The 18,106-nt window shown below is 48.2% G+C and overlaps 3 protein-coding genes across 5 annotated transcripts in view; all 3 read left to right on the forward strand.

The window, feature by feature from the left end:
• The window catches only part of TSPEAR (thrombospondin type laminin G domain and EAR repeats), a 178,805-nt gene that overhangs the window by 135,528 nt on the left and 25,171 nt on the right, over positions 1-18,106 (forward strand). The window contains exons 3-4 of the mRNA XM_087417988.1: positions 15,533-15,771; positions 17,857-17,947. Of these exons, the coding sequence (XP_087274114.1) occupies positions 15,533-15,771; positions 17,857-17,947 (330 nt within the window). The remainder of the gene's footprint in view (positions 1-15,532; positions 15,772-17,856; positions 17,948-18,106) is intronic.
• Positions 2,826-3,437, forward strand: LOC106801697 (uncharacterized). Its single transcript, XM_087417987.1, has 2 exons — positions 2,826-2,879; positions 2,928-3,437. Exons 1-2 carry the CDS (start codon positions 2,826-2,828, stop codon positions 3,435-3,437), a joined length of 564 nt encoding a protein of 187 aa, XP_087274113.1.
• LOC147913385 (uncharacterized) lies at positions 12,449-13,300 on the forward strand. 3 transcript variants are annotated; one of them, XM_087417984.1, is made up of 4 exons: positions 12,449-12,613; positions 12,725-12,862; positions 12,911-12,992; positions 13,086-13,300. In XM_087417984.1, exons 1-4 carry the CDS (start codon positions 12,449-12,451, stop codon positions 13,298-13,300), a joined length of 600 nt encoding a protein of 199 aa, XP_087274110.1. The 3 variants fall into 3 exon arrangements, with proteins under 3 accessions (XP_087274110.1, XP_087274109.1, XP_087274108.1); XM_087417983.1 differs by having other exon boundaries at positions 12,449-13,020; positions 13,201-13,300; XM_087417982.1 differs by having other exon boundaries at positions 12,449-12,832; positions 12,956-13,300.

Here is an 18,106-nt window from a genome sequence, read left to right on the forward strand (position 1 = left end):
GGTGTGGAACTCCCCGTTTATTTAACTGTTGGCATAACTGACATTGTTGTACTGCAGTGGCAATATCATCATGGGTGACAAGGATTCCCCTTTGTTGTGCCCACCTGTATGAAGCTTGTTCTCCCAAGTGTCCACTCTTTTCGTGGACCCATTGTGCTAAGCCTGGGTTGTGCGTTGCATGAATCTGCACCAGCTGATTAGCATGAGAATTATGCTTTCGTTCTGCAGAAATTAAAGAACTGTGAGCATCAACATGAAATACAGTAACAATAGTGTTTTGACACCATAACCATATGTCTTCCCATAATTTATTTCCCCATATTACTGGATCATTGGACAAAATTACAAATTTAAAAGCATCTCTTGCATCCAGATTAATTCCTGTAGCGCCCATATCATATAGGCGAACAAGCCAGGTTATAATGGCTTCTCCAGGCTTTTGTGTAGCCCGGGCTAAAATATCAGAAATTTCTTGTTGGTTAAAATCCTCAATCACATCTTTCCTTACAGAATGATTACCATCCATTTCCATCCGCCGACGGCGAAGAGGACGTGCCTCTGTGCGTTTGGGCGGTTTTTCCTCTTCCTCATAATCAGTTTCAGAATCATCATCCCAGATATCACCATCCCATGTGTCCGGGTCCCACTTAGGACTGGCCGATGCTATGGCCATATGAACTTTTCGTTCATTTACCTTTCCTCTCCTCTTTCTATATTTATATTTGGCAACTCTTACAGCAGCCTTTTCTGCTATAGCTTGGTAGTTACGAGCCTGATCTCCCAGTGCATGATATTGACATTGGATCATAGCCAAGCGAGACTGCAAATCTGAATTCTCTTTTTCCAAGAGTGCCTTCTCTTTCTGTATCTTATCCCTATCTTCTATAGCCCGACGATAAGCAGTCAACAAACACCAACCTCGCCGTGCCAAAAAAGAAACATCATCTTTCTTTTTCCTTTCCACAGTCTGCAAAGCTTTGGTCACATCCAACGGTTCAAATTGTCGCAGACGAGCATCCCAAGCTTCACATAACCCTGACCTACGAGCCCACTCCCCAGCCAGAGTGCAAAAGGGAGGGTCCTCCCATCCTGGAATTTCTTCCACCTTGGCTTCAGTTACCTTTCGTTTGAATAGGAAAGGCATCTCCTTAATCGAATCCTGCTCACAGCGCCAATTATGTTATCAGAGGTTCGGGGATTCGATCGGAGACGTAAAAGACACTTTCCACTCCAAACAAATGGGCTGAAGGTATATTTTATTATATAGAGGATAGTAAAGGTGACAGTCTGCAAACAGATCAAATAGGTCAAATATTAAGAGGAAAAACATCAGCCCGACTGGAAAGGGAAAACACCCACATCGGCTGAAGAGAAATGACACAAATCAACCGGAAAGAGAAACACCAGGTTAACCGAAAAGAGAACACATCAAATCAATTACTTCACATCAAATCAGTTACTCACAACATCCACGCCCCACTGCCGGGAGAGCCCTGTCAATCGACGCGGCTGGGCAAGGATCACACGTCCTGGGCAAGGTGTCCCTTCCACAGGTGGAACTCTCACCCGGTCTCAGTTTCCAGCAGTTTTTATACCATCAGTAATTTTCAGAGTAAGCAATTACAGAGTTTGCAGAGCAAGCATTTAGTGTTCCCATGCACAAATGGTTATCAGTGGCGTACGTGCACTGAGCCCCCTGGCTAACGTCCCAGCCCAGTAGTTGCGTACGTGCATTGTTCTCTTTGGTTATCGTCCCAGCCCGGCACAGATGGCCAGTCCATCCCGTGCTACGACGCTCCAAGAGCCTTGAAATGTTACAACTTGCAACTCCCTCCGTGAGAGAAGGGCCAGTTCCCACCACGCAGAAAGCAGCCTTGTATTTCTTTTTTGTGCTGGTGGCTGTAGGTCAATGGAGCGGCCAAACATGGCTGTACTCATGTCAAGACAGGGCATCACCCTTGAGTGAGGCAAATTCTGGCCAGAGGAGGTGTTTGTCCGGCCATAGAGGAGGAGTGCACGGGCACGTGCTGGAAGGCCATGTGCGTGTGGGTGAAATCTTGATGGACACTGAGTGACTGAGGATGGTAACGGCCCTGAGTCCCCCATGGCTATGTCACGGCACCTCAATTTTCTCAGATACGACATGCATGCTGTTTGTGCAGTTGCACAATGTATCCACGCCTTATCCGCAGTCCGTTAACGTTCCTCTCGGGCGCCGTATGTTGGGGCTGCGATGGCGTTGGGCGTCTCTCCCACCTGCTTTCGCCCTGCACAACGAGTGTGGGGAGGGCTGTGGTGGCTGCCTGTGGTCCCCCACCCTGCCCTCCGCAAACATGGCCTTAGCCCCGTCTCTATGACCTAATCCTCTGCACCAGTTGTATTTTATAACACGTGCAAGTGTCATTTTACACCTAAATTTTAAAATACCTCAAAGTAGTAAAATAATTGAAAGCACTCCAAACACAGGAGAGACGGAACCAGAATTAACCACTTTGGAGAAGTGCTCCCCTCTAAACCCCAACTCAGCAAAAACTCGCCTCACATATTTTCCATCAGTTTTCTGGACCAAACAAAGGAGATGTGGGAAAACACATCCTGCAACATACACACAGGTTTAATGAGTGAGAACTATTGTGGAAAATGACCCAGCACTAATGAGGGCCTCCGGCAGCCGGCTCTCAGCATCAACAAGGAAGGGAGGGCGTCCTGGGGACAACACAAGCCAGGGAGGGGTATAAAAGCCCAGAGCCCCGGGCACCGCACACACACTCACTCACATACTCACACTCACACTCGCACCCTCCTCCAGCCCCACCACCCCCACCATGGCCGCCTCCACCCTGTCCGTCTGCTCCAGCGACCTGAGCTACGGCAGCCGGGTCTGCCAGCCCGGGTCCTGGGACTCCTGCCCCGGCTCCTCCTGGCAGGTGGACGACTGCCCAGAGAGCTGCTGTGAGCCCCCCTGCTGCGCCCCCAGCTGCTGCGCCCCGGCCCCTTGCCTGACCCTCCTCTGCACCCCAGCCAGCTGTGTGTGCAGCCCCCGCCAGTCAGCCTGCACCAGCTCCTGCACGCCCTCCTGCTGCCAGCAGTCTAGCTGCCAGCCCTCCTGCTGCACCTCCTCCCCCTGCCAGCAGTCCTGCTGTGTGCCCGTCTCCTGCACACCCGTCTGCTCTGGGGCCGCCCCCTGCCCAGCCCCCTCGTGCTGCCAGCCCACCCCCTGCCCCTCGTCCTGCTGCAGACCCTCCTCCTGCGTGTCCCTCACCTGCCGCCCCGTGTGCAGGCCCGCCTGCTGCGTGCCCGTCTCCTCATGCTGTGCCCCCGCCTCCTTCCAGCCCACCTGCTGCCGCCCGGCCTCCTGTGTGTCCCTGCTCTGCCACCCAGTGTGCTCCCGCGCAGCCTGCTGCGGCCCCGCTTCTGCCGAGAAGTCCTACTGCTGACCAAGCACTGCCCCTGGGGCCAGCCGGGCTCCCGGTCCCCCCTGTGACTATGGTCCTCCCAGCCCCTTCTCAGTCCAGTCCTGACCTATTAGGTGGCTGCACTCACCCAGGACGAGGTCTCCCCATGTGTCCACTTGACCTCTGCCTCCCGGGAACCCCCAACCTCGCTGCTGCCCCAGCTCCTGCCTCCAGGAGGCACCCCCACCTGCCTCTGGGTCACCTGTCCTCCCCCAGTTTCTCTGCTCGGGTCACTTGTTGACTCCCAGCTGTCAGCACCTCGTTGGGCTCCCCAATAAACTCCCTTCATCACCTGATCTGCTTCCTTCATCTGACACTTGGGGGGGGTGGGGAGGGACACGGTTTTGACCAGACATTGATCTCCTCCAGCCACGAATATTTGTAGAAATGAATGACTGAGGAACCCCAAAGGGCAGTGGCCTCCCTCCTCTGGGCAGGGTAGCGGGTGGGACACACGCCCTTGCCCAGGAAAGTCAGTGCCTGCTCAGGCCTGTGCCCAGTGCTTCCTCAAGTCTGGTCACCTGCAGACATGGTCTGGGGGTTCTCAGCTCCCCTGACCATGTCCACCCACTTTCCCATCTGGGCAAACCAGACCCCCAGGGTTACCTGTCAGGAAGCCAGCCTGGGGGCTCCATGCAGCACAGACTCTACAGGGCCCGGGGTCACCCTCATGGTCCATCCACAGGTCTAGACTTTTATCAGAAATGTGACGGAGGGAGAGAAGAGCTGCTCTAACTGAGATGTGGTAAGAGGGACTGGATGACCTTCCCACCTGGGCCATTCCCCAAAATTCACAAAATCATGAAACAATGGTGTTCAGGTACTAGACTTGAGGAACAGAGAACAGGCACAGCAGAGAGAGAGAAACAGCAAAGTGGCTCTCACATCTGGCCCAGCTTACCACCTAGAGAATATTTCCAGGCCCCAGTACAGAAAGAGTGAACCCACATGGAGCTCCACGGACCCCTGGGTTTCAGAGATGGCCTTGGGCATTGGGGGAGACCCAGGCAGCTCATGTTTGGCGTCAGAGTGCCAGAGAGAAGAGAGCTGCACTGAGTACTCCCCAGTTCCACAGAGGGTCTCCCTCCAGGGTCAGCTGAACAATCATCAGCAAACACATGTGATACTGAGACTGGCACAAACCAATAAAATTAGATGGACCGATCCCCAGGGATCAAACCAAGACTGAACTAGTGCCTGCCCCACCTGCCAGTTGGAAAATGCGCATAATTCTCAGGACACCAGGTAGACTACTCAGAAGGGTATTGCCTCAGTTGTGGGGTAAAATTAGCCCCAGCATTACCACTGGTCTAGTCCTACCTGAGAGAGCTTACATGCAAACCTCAAAGAATGAGCCATTTCCAAGGAACTTACTACATCCCAGAACAAAGGTCAAGAATCTTCATAGGAATACAAAATATCCAGCACTCAACAAGGTAAAATTCATAATGTCAGACATCCATTCAGAAATCACCAGGCATGCAAAGAGGCAGGAAAATATAACCCGTAATGAGGATAAAATCAATCCATCAAAACCAAGCCAGAAATGTCACAGACGATAGAATTAGTAAGACTTATGACTATGTTCCATCTGTCCAAGAAGTTAGAGAAAAGATTAACCAAGCGTATTAAGGAAAGACATAGAAGACCTAAAAAAGATACAAATAGAACATCTAGAGAGGAAGACTACAATGTCTGAGGTGAAAATTACACTAAATGAGATTAGCAGCAAAATAGACACTGCAGAAGAAAAGACAAGTGAACTTGAAGGTAGAGAAATGGAAATCATCTAAATGAAACACAGAGAAGAAAAAGAAACAGACAGAGCATTAGTGAACTGTAAGACAATTTCAAGTGACCTAATGCATGTATAATTGGAGTCCCCAAAGAAGAAAAGAGAGAATGAACAGAAAAGAGACTGTCAGATTGGATAAAATGGCAAACCCCAGCTATGCTGCCTAGAAGAAGTACACTTTAAATATAAAGAAAAAAAGAGGTTAAAATTAAAAATGGAAAAATAAGAGTAAATTAAACTCCAAGCAGGCATAAATTTTGAAATGATAAAGATTAAAGCAAAAATCAATGAAATTGAAAACAGTAAAACAATAGTGATAATCAATGAAACCAAAACTTGTGTTTTGACATGATAAACAAATTTGATAAACTCTAGCTAGATTGAGTGAGAAAAAGATAAAGAAGACACAAATTACCAATATCAGAAATGGGAGAGGATGAATTAATACAGACCCCATAGATATTAAAAGGATTAAAAGGGAGTATAACAAAAAATTCTCTTCCTAAAAATTGGACAATTAAGATGAAATGGACTCATTCCTTGAAGACACAAACTACCAAAGCTCACTCAAGAAAAAACAGACAAACTTAATTGTCCTATATCAATTTAATAGACTTTTTTTTTAGGCAAGTTTTAAGTTCACAGCAAAATTGATTGGCAAGTACACAGACTTCCCATAATACCCCCACTCTCACACCTGCACAGCCTCTTCCACTATCAACATCTTGAGATGTTGATACATTTGTTACAAAAGTGGTTTATTTGTAACATTGGTTCATTGACACATCAATATCATCCAAAGTTCATAGTTTACATTAGGGTTCACTCTCAGTGTACGTTCTGTGAGTTTTGATAAATGTATAATGATAAATATGGACTATTATAGGTCATACAGAATAGATTCCCTGCCCTAAAAATCCCCTGTGCACCACCTATTCATCCCTCCTTCCCCCCCTGGCAACCATTGATCTTTCTACTGTCTCCATAGTTTTCTCTTTTCTAGAATGTCACATAGTCGCAATTAGACATTATGGAGACTTTTCAGATTGGCTTCTTTCACTTAGAAATGTGCATTTAAGGTTCTCCCATGTCTTTTCATGGCTTGAAGGCCTATTTCTTTTTTTTTCTAATTTTTTTATTGAGGTAAAATACACATAACATAAAATTTACTATCTTAACCATTTTTAAGTATACAGTTCAGTGGTATTAAGTACATTCATAATGTTGTGCAACCATCACCACCCATCCATATCCAGATCTCTTTTTGACTTTCAAAACTGAAACTCTATACACATTAAACAATAACTCCCCATTCTTCCCTTCCCCAGGCCCTGAGAAACACCATTCTACTTTCTGTCTCTAAAGTACCTCATCTAAGTGGAATTATATAGTATTTGTCTTTCTGTGACTGGCTTATTTCAATTACCACAGTATTCTCATGGTTCATCCATGTTGATGTCAGACTTGCTTCCTTTTTAAGGCTGAATAATATTCCAATGTATGTATATACCACATTTTTCTTATCCATTCATCCATGGATGGACACTTAGGTTTATTACACGTTTTAGCTATCGTTAGTAACACTGCTATGAACGTGGGTTTACAAATATCTATTCGAGACCCTGCTTTCAATTCTTTTGAGCATATACCCAGTAGAATTACTGGATTATATGGTAATTCTACTCTTAATTTTTTGAGGAACCATAATACTGATTTCCACAGTAGTCATACCATTTGCTGTTCCCACCAAGAGTGCACAAGTGTTCCAATTTCTCCACATTCTCACCAACACTTGTTATTTTCTGTTTGTTTTTTATATATAGTAGTCATCCTAATAGATGTAAGGTGGTATCTTATTGTAGTTTTGATATGCATTTTTCTAATGATTAGTGATGTTGAACATCTTTTCATGTGTTTATTGGCTATTTGTATGTCTTCATTGGAAAAATGTCTATTCAAGTCCTTTGCCCATTTTTGAAGCAGTTTTTTTTTTTTTTTTGCGAGGAAGATCAGCCCTAAGCTAACATCTGCCAATTCTCCTCTTTTTGCTGAGGAAGACTGGCCCTGAGCTAACATCCATGCCCATCTTCCTCCACTTTATGTGTGACACCACCACAGCATGGCCTGACAAGCGGTGTGTCGGTGTGTGCCCGGGATCCGAACCGGCGAACCCCGGGCTGGCGCAGCCGAGCGCACGCATTTAACTTCTTGCGCCACCGGGCCAGCCCCGAAGCAGTTTGTTTTTGTTATTGAGTTTTAGGAGTTCTCTCTATATTCTGGATATTAATCCCTTATCAGATACATGATTTTCAAATGTTTTCTCCTATTTCTTTGGGTTATCTTTTTTCTCTGTTGATATTGTCTTTTCATGCAAAAATATTTAAAATTTCCATGAAGTTCAATTTGTGTATTTTTCTTATGTTGTCTATGCCTTTGGTGTCATATCCAGGAAATCATTGCCAAATCCAATGCATGGAGGTTTTGTCCTATGTTTTCTACTAAGACTTTTATAGTTTTAGGTCTTAGATTTAGGTCACGGATCCATTTTGAGTTAATTTTTGTATACAGTGTTAGGTAAGGGTCCAACTTCATTCTTTTGTATGTGGAGATCCAGTTTTCCCAGGACCATTTGTTGAAAAGACTATCTTTTCTCCATTGAATGGACTTGGTGCCCTTGTCAAAAATGATTTGACCTAATATGTGAGGGTTTATTTCTGGACTCCCTATTCTATTCCATTGGTCCATATGTCTGTCTTTATGCCAGTACCCCCCTGTTTTGATTACTGTAGCTTTGTAGTAAGTTCTGAAATCAGGAATTGTGAGCCCTCCAGCTTTGTTCTTTTTCAGGATCATTTTGGCTATTCAGGGTCCTTTAAGATTCCATATGAATTTTAGGATGGGTTTTCATATTTCTGCAAAAAATGTCATTGAGATTTTGATAGTGATTGCATTCAATCTATAGATCACTTTTGATAGTATTGACATCTTAATGATATTAAGTCTTCCAATCTATGAACATGGGATGTCTTTCCATTTATTTATCTCTTCTTTAATTTCTTTGAGCAATGTTTTATAGTCTTCATTGTATAGGTCTTTCACCTCCTTGGTTAAGTTAATTCCTAACTATTTTATTCTCTTTGATGCTATTGTAAATGAAATTGTTTCTGTAATTTCTTTTTTGGGTTGTTCACTGTTAGCATGCAGAAATACATCTGATTTTTTATGTGCGTTGACTTTGTATCCTGCTATTTTGCTGAATTCATTTATTAGTTCTAACAGGTATTTTTTGTGGAATCTTTAGGATTTTCTACATATAATATCATAGCATCTGCAAACAGAGATGATTCTTCATTTCTAATTTAGATGCCTTTTATTTCTTTTATTGCCTAACTGCTCTCCTAGACCTTCCAGTACTGGGGTGAATAGAAGTGACAAAGGTGGGCTTCCTTGCCTTGTTCCTGATCTTAGAGGAAAAGCTTTCAGTCTTTCAACATTGAACATGATGTTTGCTGTGGGTTTTTCATATATATTTTTTACTATGTTGAGGTAGTTTCTTTCTATTTCTAGTTTCTTGGGTGTTTTTATCATGAAAGGGTGTTGAATTTTGTCAAATGCTTTTTCTGCATCAATTGAAATGATTATGCATTTTTCCCCCATTCTGTTAATGTGGAGCATTACATTGATTGATTTTCATATGTAGAACCATCCTTGCATTCCAGGAATAGATCTCTCTTGGTCATGGTATACAATCCTTTTAATATACTGCTTAATTCAGTTTGCTAGTATTTTGCTGGGGATTTTTTGCATCAATTTTCGTAAGGGATATTTGTCCTCAGTTTTCTTTTCTTGTAGTGTCTTCATCTGGCTTTGGTCTCAGGGTAATGCTGGCCTTGCAGAATCAGTTAGGGAGTGTTCCTTCCTCTTTAATTTTTAAAAACGCTTACAGTGAATGAGGAATAAATGAAAAAATCCTAAATCTGGTATAAGACATTTATGAAAAACTTACAGCCAACACCATACTCAATTGTAAAAGAGTGAATGCTTTTCCCCTAAGACCGGGAACAAGACACAGATGTCCTCTGAATCAGATCGTACTGAAGGTCCACCCAGCGCAAGAAGGCAGGCAAAGGAAATAAAAGGCATACATATTGGAAATGAAGCAATAAAATTGTGTCTATTCACAGAAGACATGATCGTCCACATAGAAAACCCTCAAGAATCTATTAAAAAAAAAAACTCCCAGAAATATAAGAGAATTGAGTAAGGCTGAAGAATGCAAGCTTAAAATAATAAAAGTTAATTATATTTCTATATAATAGCAGTAAACAATTGGAATTCAAAAATTTTGTTTAAAAGTATGATTTGCAACAGAATAAAAAATGAAAACTTAAGTATAAATCTAACAGAAAATGTACATAATGAAAACACTGATGAAAGAAATCACAGAAGACAGAAATAAATGGAGAACAAGACCACGTTCACAGGTTGAAGTATTGTTGTGACGTCAGTTACCTCCAGCTAGATCAAGGCAGTCCCAACCAAAATCCCAGAAAGATTTTTTTGCTGATATTGACAAGTTGATTCTGTAATTATTTGGAAAGGAAAAGATGCTCAAATAGACAAAATAATTTGAAATGAAGAACAAAGTTGGAGGACTCACACTACCTGACTTCAAGATTTTCTATAAAGCTGTAGTAATCAAGACAACACAATGTTGACAAAAGGAGAGGTATGCAGATCAACAGAACAGAATAGAGAGATAGACCCACATAGATAGAGTCATCTGATTTTGGACAAAAGTGCAAAGGCAAGTTAATGAAACAGAAGCATATTTGGAACAATTGGATGTCTATATACAAAAAAACATGAACTTTGGCCCATACCTTGCACTTAATGTAAAAATTTAATCAAAACTGATCATAGACCTAAATGTAAAAGTTTTAAACTTTTAGAAGAAAATCTTTGTGACCTTGTGTTAGGCAGAGAGTTCTTAGATTCAACACCAAAAGCGTGATCTAAGAAAGAAAAAAAGTGATAACCTGGACTTTATCAACATTAAACTCTTTTGCTCTTCAAAAGACACTGTCAAGAGAATGAAAAGACAGATGAACCACAGAGTAGTAGAAAATATTTGCAAATCACACATCTGACCAAATTGCTTACGTCCAAAATACATAAAGAACTCTCAAAATTCAATATTAAGAAAACCTAACGAAGGAAGGGGCCTAAAGATTTGAAGAAATACTGCCAAGTGTCAGCAAGGATGTGGAGGAACTGAAACTCTCCTGCAGTGTTGGTGGAAATGTAAAAGAGTACAACCACTTTGGAAGACAGTTTGACAAATAAGCACATTAAAGAATTTCAGCACATCACTAGCCATCAGGGCAATGCAAATTAAAGTACAATAAGATATCACTGCACACCTATTAGAACGGCTAAAATATAAAAAAATTCTCACAACATTAAGAGGCACAGCCACTTTGGAAAGTAGTTTGGCAGTTTCTTGTAAAGTTAAACATACACCTACCATGTGACCCAGCAATTCCACCCCTAGGTGTTTTACCCTAGGGAAATGAAAGTCATTATCATGCAAAAATCTGCACACAATGTTATAGCAGCTTTGTTCTTAATCATCAAAAACAGGAAATGATGAAAATGTCCTTCAGTCATTGACTGAATAAACAACTGTGGTGCATCCATTCAGTGGAGCGCTACTCAGCAAGAAAAGGGAATGAACTATTGATGTACACGACCACACAGATGAATCTCAAGTGCATTTTGCTAAATGAAAGAAGTCAGACCCAGAAGGCTACGTACTATATGATGCATTTATATGACATTCTAGAAGAGACACAACGTAGTGACTCAGAATCAGTGGTTGCCAGCAGTTTGGGATGAGGGAAGAGTTGACTACAGTGGAGCAACACAAGGGAAATTTAGAGGGGGAGGAATTCTGCGTGATGCTGGGGTGGTACATACACACAGAACTCAGAGCTACACAGCACAAGGAGTGAATTAAATGAAGACGGAGGAGGAGGATTCACAGTTCCTTGGTTCTGTGAGGTCAAGCAGATGCATTTCTTCTCCCCGAAGAAGCTAACACCCTTAACCTGCTTTGTGCTAGTTTTTTGGGTTTTTTTTTTTTTCTTTATTATTTTTTGTATTCCACTTCCTTTGGGTTTGTGTTTTGTTTGGCTGGACCATGTACTCTTGAGATGCTTTCATGGATAGTGTATGAGTGGCACTTTTTCAGAATAGCTGTATTATCGGAAATACTTCAATATCCATACACCAGATGACCTAGTGCAGTTATATAATCCAAGTCATTTTCCCTCAGACTTTGAAGATTTGGTTCCGTCGTCTTCAGGCATCTTGATTTGCTGAGTTGAAGTAAGATGCTGATCTCTCTGGAAGCTTTCAGGATGTATCTTCCTGTTTGGTGTCAGACACTTCACCAGTGCATGTAGACACGCACCATTTTCCATTCATCTTGTCCCATATTGGGTCAAATTCCATCTGAAGTCCCCTCTTTCCCTTCTGCTCCGGAAAATGTTCTGTTTCTCCTTTTTGCTGCTCTCTCTTTCTGGAAATCTTATTTGGTGAACGTTGGACCTTCTAGAAGTATCATCTGCTTCTCTGAAGTCTCCTTCCTGTATTCCATCTCTCACTGTGTTTGATACACTTCTTTGTCTATCTTCCCACTTCCTCTTGGGCTGGTCTGTCCTTGTGCCCAGCCCTTCTGTTTGGGGGGCCGTCCTACCCTGATGATCTGCACTGTCTTGCTTCCAGCTCCACGTTCTCGGCCACTGAGACTCTGGGACTCACTCCTCCTCACCTGCAGCGTGACAGAGAACACCTGGAGGGTGAGCAAGCAAGCGAGCAGGGCAGACACCCGCTGGGAGGGCTCCAGAATCTAGATTTTTCCTGTGGTGTTTGCTTGGAGAACCAAACACAGGTCAGGGAGTCAACCATGTCCATGTTTTACAAGCAGCAAACACTTTTATGTAAATAAACCAGAGTAATAAGGGCTCCCAGGACTCAGCTCAAACACCAACAAGGAAGGAGAAGGCTCACTGAGCCTCCTGCTGGGGCAACACACACCCTGGAGGGGTATAAAAGCCCACAGCCCCGGGCACCACACACACTCACACACTCACACACTCACACTCACACCCTCCTCCAGCCCCACCGCCCCACCATGGCCGCCTCCACCCTGTCCGTCTGCTCCAGCGACCTGAGCTACGGCAGCCGGGTCTGCCAGCCCGGGCCCTGGGACTCCTGCCCCGGCTCCTCCTGGCAGGTGGACGACTGCCCAGAGAGCTGCTGCGAGCCCCCCTGCTGCGCCCCCAGCTGCTGCACCCCGGCCCCCTCCCTGACCCTCCTCTGCACCCCAGCCAGCTGTGTGTGCAGCCCCCGCCAGTCAGCCTGCACCAGCTCCTGCACGCCCTCCTGCTGCCAGCAGTCTAGCTGCCAGCCCTCCTGCTGCACCTCCTCCCCCTGCCAGCAGTCCTGCTCTGTGCCCGTCTGCTGCACACCCATCTGCTCCACACCTGTCTCCTGCACACCTATCTGCTGCACACCTGTCTGCTGCAAGACTGCAAGCTGTGTGCCCGTCTGCTCTGGGGCCTCTCCCTGCTCAGCCCCCTCATGCTGCCAGCAGTCTAGCTGCCAGCCCTCCTGCTGCACCTCCTCCCCCTGCCAGCAGGACTGCTGTGTGCCTGTCTGCTGCACACCCGTCTGCTCTGGGGCTGCCCTCTGCCCAGCCCCCTCGTGCTGCCAGCCCACCCCCTGCCCCTCGTCCTGCTGCAGACCCTCCTCCCGCGTGTCCCTCATCAGCCGCCCTGTGTGCAGACCCTCCTCCTGCGTGTCCCTCACCTGCCGCCCCGTATGCAGGCCCGCCTGCTGCGTGCCCGTCTCCTCCTGCTGTGCCCCCGCCTCCTGCCAGCCCAGCTGCTGCCGCCCGGCCTCCTGCGTGTCCCTGCTCTGCCACCCCATGTGCTCCTGCGCGGCCTGCTACAGCCCCGCCTCAGCCCACAAGTCCTGCTGCTGACTGGGCACAGCCCCCAAGTCCAGCCGGGCTCCTCCATGACTGTGGCCCTCCCAGCCCCCTCAGTCCAGTCCTGACCTGTTAGGTGGTTGCCCCCACCCAGGACGGGGCCCCCCTATGTGTCCACTGTCCTGACCTGACCTCTGCCTCCCAGGAACCCCCAACCTCGCTGCTGCCCCAGCTCCTGCCTCCAGGTCACCTGTCCTCTCCCAGTTTCTCTGCTCTGGTCAGACTCTGCTTGTCGACTTCCAACCTGTCAGCACTTTCTCGGACTCCCCAGTAAACTCACCTCATCACCTGATCTGCTTCCCTCATCTGACACTCGGGGGGGTGGGGGACACACACAGTTTTGACCAGACATTGGTCTCCTCCAGCCACAAATATCCGTAGTAACGAGTGACTGAGAAATCCCAAAGGGCAGTGGCCTCATCCCTCTGGGTAGGGTCCCTGGGTGGGACTCACGCCCTTGCCCAGGAAGGTCAGAGCCTGCTCAGGCCTGTGCCTGAGACGTGACCAGGCAGCGTGGAGATTCCCTGTTCCGAGGCGCCCTGCTGTGAAGTCAACCCCTTCCCCAGCCACCTGCCTCATGTTCCCAGACATCACCCTAAGGGTGTTGTCCTTACTGTCATTTGCTGGCCTCCAAGCATCACATCCACTTCCTGAACGTTGTCACATGGGAAAGTTCCCCTCCCGTGGAAGGCACGTCCAGGTGCCACCTCCCACCAGGGAAACCGATGGGTCATGTGTGTCCCCCTCAGCCCCTGGAGTGGCAGAGGCCATGTGACCAAGTGGGTTTCACTGAATTAAGCGTGATATTAACTATGAGGGCTATGGAGGCTCTTCACTTCTTTAGCATAAGAGGTGCATGGAATTTGGGCAGACTGGCTTAAAAAAGATTATGCTCTATAACTACTTTACATATCTGCTTAAGCATTCAGGTTTAATCACTTTCAATGTTTTACGCTTTTAATGTGTCAAGCTGGGAATTAACAGGCTCTAAATTGCAATTACATATAGTCAAGTACACACGGTTTCTGCATAGTCCGAGCTGGAAACTGACGTGTGGCCGGGATCGCTGGTGTCCTGAGATCACGATCGTGGTGGGCGGTGCATGGATTTTCATTGTGGTCAGATACACATTACACAAACCATTTTAAGTGCACAGTTCAGTGGCATTAAGCACATTCACAGCGTTGTGCAAAACCATTACCACCATCCATCTCCAGAACTTCCCATCTTCCCAAACTGAAACTCTGTCCCCATTAAACACTAACTCCCCATCCCCCTCCCCCAGCCTCTGGCACCCACCTTTCTACTTTCTGTCTCTATGAATCTGACTACATTTTGTACCTTATATAAGTGGAATCACACAGTATTTGTCCTTTTGTCACTGGCTTATTTCACTTGGGATAATGTTCTCAAGGCTCATCCATGTTGATGTCAGAACTTCCTTCCTTTTCAAGGCTGAATAGTATTCCATTGTATGGATACATCACATTTGACTTATCCACTCATTCTTCCATTGATGGACACTTGGGTTGCTTCTCCATTTTGGCTACTGTAAGTAATGTTCCTGTGAGCATGGGTGCACAACTATCTCTAAGATCCTGCTTTCAATCCTTTTGGGTATATGCACAGAAGTGGAATTGCTGGATCATACCTAATTGTAAATTGATTTTTTGAGGGACTATCATACTGTTTTTTACAACAGAAGCACCATTGCTTTCCACCAGCAGTGCACAATGGTTCCGATTTCTCCACATCCTGGCCAGCTATTGCTATTTTCTGCTTTTCTGACAGTAGCAATGCTCACGGGTGTGAGAGGTGGATTTGGCTTTATCACAGACCATGGTTACCGCAGCAGGCCCTGCAGCCGGTCAGCCTGGCCCTCACCTGCCCCGCCCTCACCGGCCTGACCTCTCTTGTCCCGCCCTCACCTGCCCATCCTCACCTGCCCCGCCCTCCCAGGCCCGCCCTCTCTTGCCCCACCCTCACCTTCCCCCCACTCCCAGGCCCTGCCCTCTCTTGCCCCACCCTCCCAGGCCCCGCCCTCCCGGCTCCGCCCTCCCAGGCCCCGCCCTCCCGGCCCCGCCCTCTCTTGCCCCACCCTCCCAGGCCCCGCCCTCCCGGCCCCGCCCTCTCTTGCCCCACCCTCCCAGGCCCCGCCCTCCCGGCCCCGCCCTCTCTTGCCCCGCCCTCCCAGGCCCCGCCCTCACCCGCCGCCCTCTCTTGCAGAAGAACGAGTACCTGCTCACGGTGGTGGCGGAGGAGCGGGACGCGCTGCTGCTCGGCCTGCGCTACTCGCCCGCCCAGCTGCACTTCCTGTTCCTCCGCGAGGACGCGGCGGGCGTCTGGCAGACCCGCGTGTCCTTCCGCAGCCCGGCTTTGATGGACAGCGAGTGGCACACGCTGGTCTTGGCCGTCTCTGAAGGATCCTTTTCCCTCACCGTGGACTGCGGCCTCCCCGTGGACATGTAGGTACCAGGACGCCCGGAGAGGGTCGCATGTGCTGTGCACTGCCCGACTGGACCGGTCCAGAGTGGCCGGCCCTGGTGCGGCTCGCGGGGTGCCGTGTGGGCCCGGCCTAGGGGCAGAGCCCCGCACCCCGGCAGGGTCAGGCTGGTGGAGGAACAATCCTTAGGAACCACCCACTGCGGCAAGGGGATCAGGGTCACTGGCAGGGCCTGAGGTCAAACCTGCCCTCCAGAAAGGCCACAGTGGGGTGGGGGCACTTGCCGGAGGAGGGGGACTAGACGGAGCTGACGCCAGGCCCGGCATCCAGGCTGGGTGGCTTGGATTGGACCGGGGTACGTGCCCCGCAGAGTGTTGTTACCATCAGGAAGGCCGCAGGGGGTCGTAAAGAACGCAGGCAGCAGAGCCATCCTGGAGCTATGACCTGACTTGAGGCCCAGCTCTTGCTTTGTGGCTCTCAACAAGTGATTTAACCTATGACTTGCTTTCCTCGTCTGGGATGAGGGAGTAAATATTCACTAAAACGCTAAATAACCATGCAGAATAATCCTTTGACACAACCCCGGGCACTCGGAAGCCTGAGGTCATATCTCGTCCTCGTGGTCGCTTGGGTCCCATGGCCTGGAAGTCAGTAGGCTGGACCAGGGAATGGTGAGTCCTCGCAGCCCGGCCAGTTGATCACCCACGTCGGCCCCCAGCTGCCATCCTTGCTGGATGAGGCTGGCAATTGTTTCTCTTTAATCACAAATGGTCTAGTTTATGTTGAATCTATCATTATTCCAAATGTTACTTTCAAAGGTAGACTCTTACTCTGCTTTGTTATTATGAAACTTATTCCCTAATAAAAAGAGTGCTTAACATTTATACACTTTGTTTGAACATGTCTTTATTACAACCCTCCTTCACCATGCCCCTAAATACATGAGGGCCTACTTGGGGGCAGTGACTTCTCAGCGAGCTGGCAGTGGGGACAGCTCTGTGATGGGGAGGGTGCAGGAGGCCAGGCCAGGTAGGGATGAGGAGCTGGGCCTGGAGCTGATGGTGGCCAAGGAGGAATTTAGGCCCTGAGGTCAGACATCACGGGCCTGACAGGCAACATGGAGGGCACACGCCAGGACTCAGGAGGCTGGGGAGCTGTGCTTGGAGCACAGGACATTCTGGAACAGCCGTCAGGAGCTGACTTCACAATGGCCAGCTGCAGCCAGACGGCAAAGACTAGAAGGAGCAGGTGCTTTATAAGAGGATGTGCCTTCGTGGCCCGAGAGGTGCTGGGCAGCCCGGAGTGTGTATTTTACACGCCTGGCTTTTCCGCCCCAGAGGCTCCAGCCATCCCGTCCCCTCCAGCAGGGCACCCACCTTCTCCCCATCCCCAGATGCACTTGCACATCAAGACCCAACTCCAGCCACATCTTCCAACACCTCCCGGGTCACCATCAAGGCGAATCCCCCCTGCCCTGACCCTCTGTCCCCCACCATGCTCAGTGGAGGGCAGGCAGGCTGGGGACCCTGTGCACGTTCCTGGAGGTTCCTGTGAGATGGAGAAAAGCCACTGAACACCTCTGTAGGATACACTTTTGCCAAAGACCCCTGTCCTGAGGTGAACACCATCCCCCCAAATTCACACTCACCAGAACCTGTGAATGGGACACAAGGTCTTTGCAGATGTGATCAGGTTAAGTTGAGGTCACACTGGAGAAGGTTGGGCCCTGATCCAGAGACTGGTGTCCTCATAGGGGAGGAGAAGAGGCACAGAGGAGAAGCCGTGTGATGACGGGGCAGCGAGTGGAGTGATGCTGACACAAGCCCTGGACGCCTGGGGTCATCAGAACTGGAAGAAGCAGGGGGGATCCTCCCCTGAGCCTTCAGAGGGAGCACGGCGCTGCCGATACCTTGATTTTGGACTTCTGGCCCCAGAACCAGGGGAGAACACGTTTCTGTTGTTTCAGCCGCCCAGCCTATGCGCTCTGTTACGGCCACCCTCGGACACTGATCCGTCCCTCACGTGGTGCTGACTCTGTCCTTTTCTGCATAAACGGGCTGCGACCCTGCCCTCCCATGGCCCTAAAACCCACCTCCAATGTTTTCAGAACGGCCGACGTGCCCTTCCCGGCCACCCTATCAGTGCGAGGAGCCCGGTTCTTCATCGGCAGCCGGAGGAGAACCAAAGGCCTGTTCACGGTAAGTATGGAGGGGGCTGCCCACCTGGCCCTCTCAGCACCAGTGCCCGCAGAGGGGTTGTCACCACAGGTCTGTCACCACGATGCTCTGGTTCGACAGATTGTTGTGTGTGCTAAATGGAAATGGGGAAAACGAGGGCGCAGTGGAGCCCCGCACGCA

This window comes from Ceratotherium simum, chromosome 27 (genome assembly GCF_057802395.1).
Source record: "Ceratotherium simum simum isolate JZ-2026a chromosome 27, ASM5780239v1, whole genome shotgun sequence".
Lineage (NCBI taxonomy): Eukaryota > Metazoa > Chordata > Mammalia > Perissodactyla > Rhinocerotidae > Ceratotherium > Ceratotherium simum.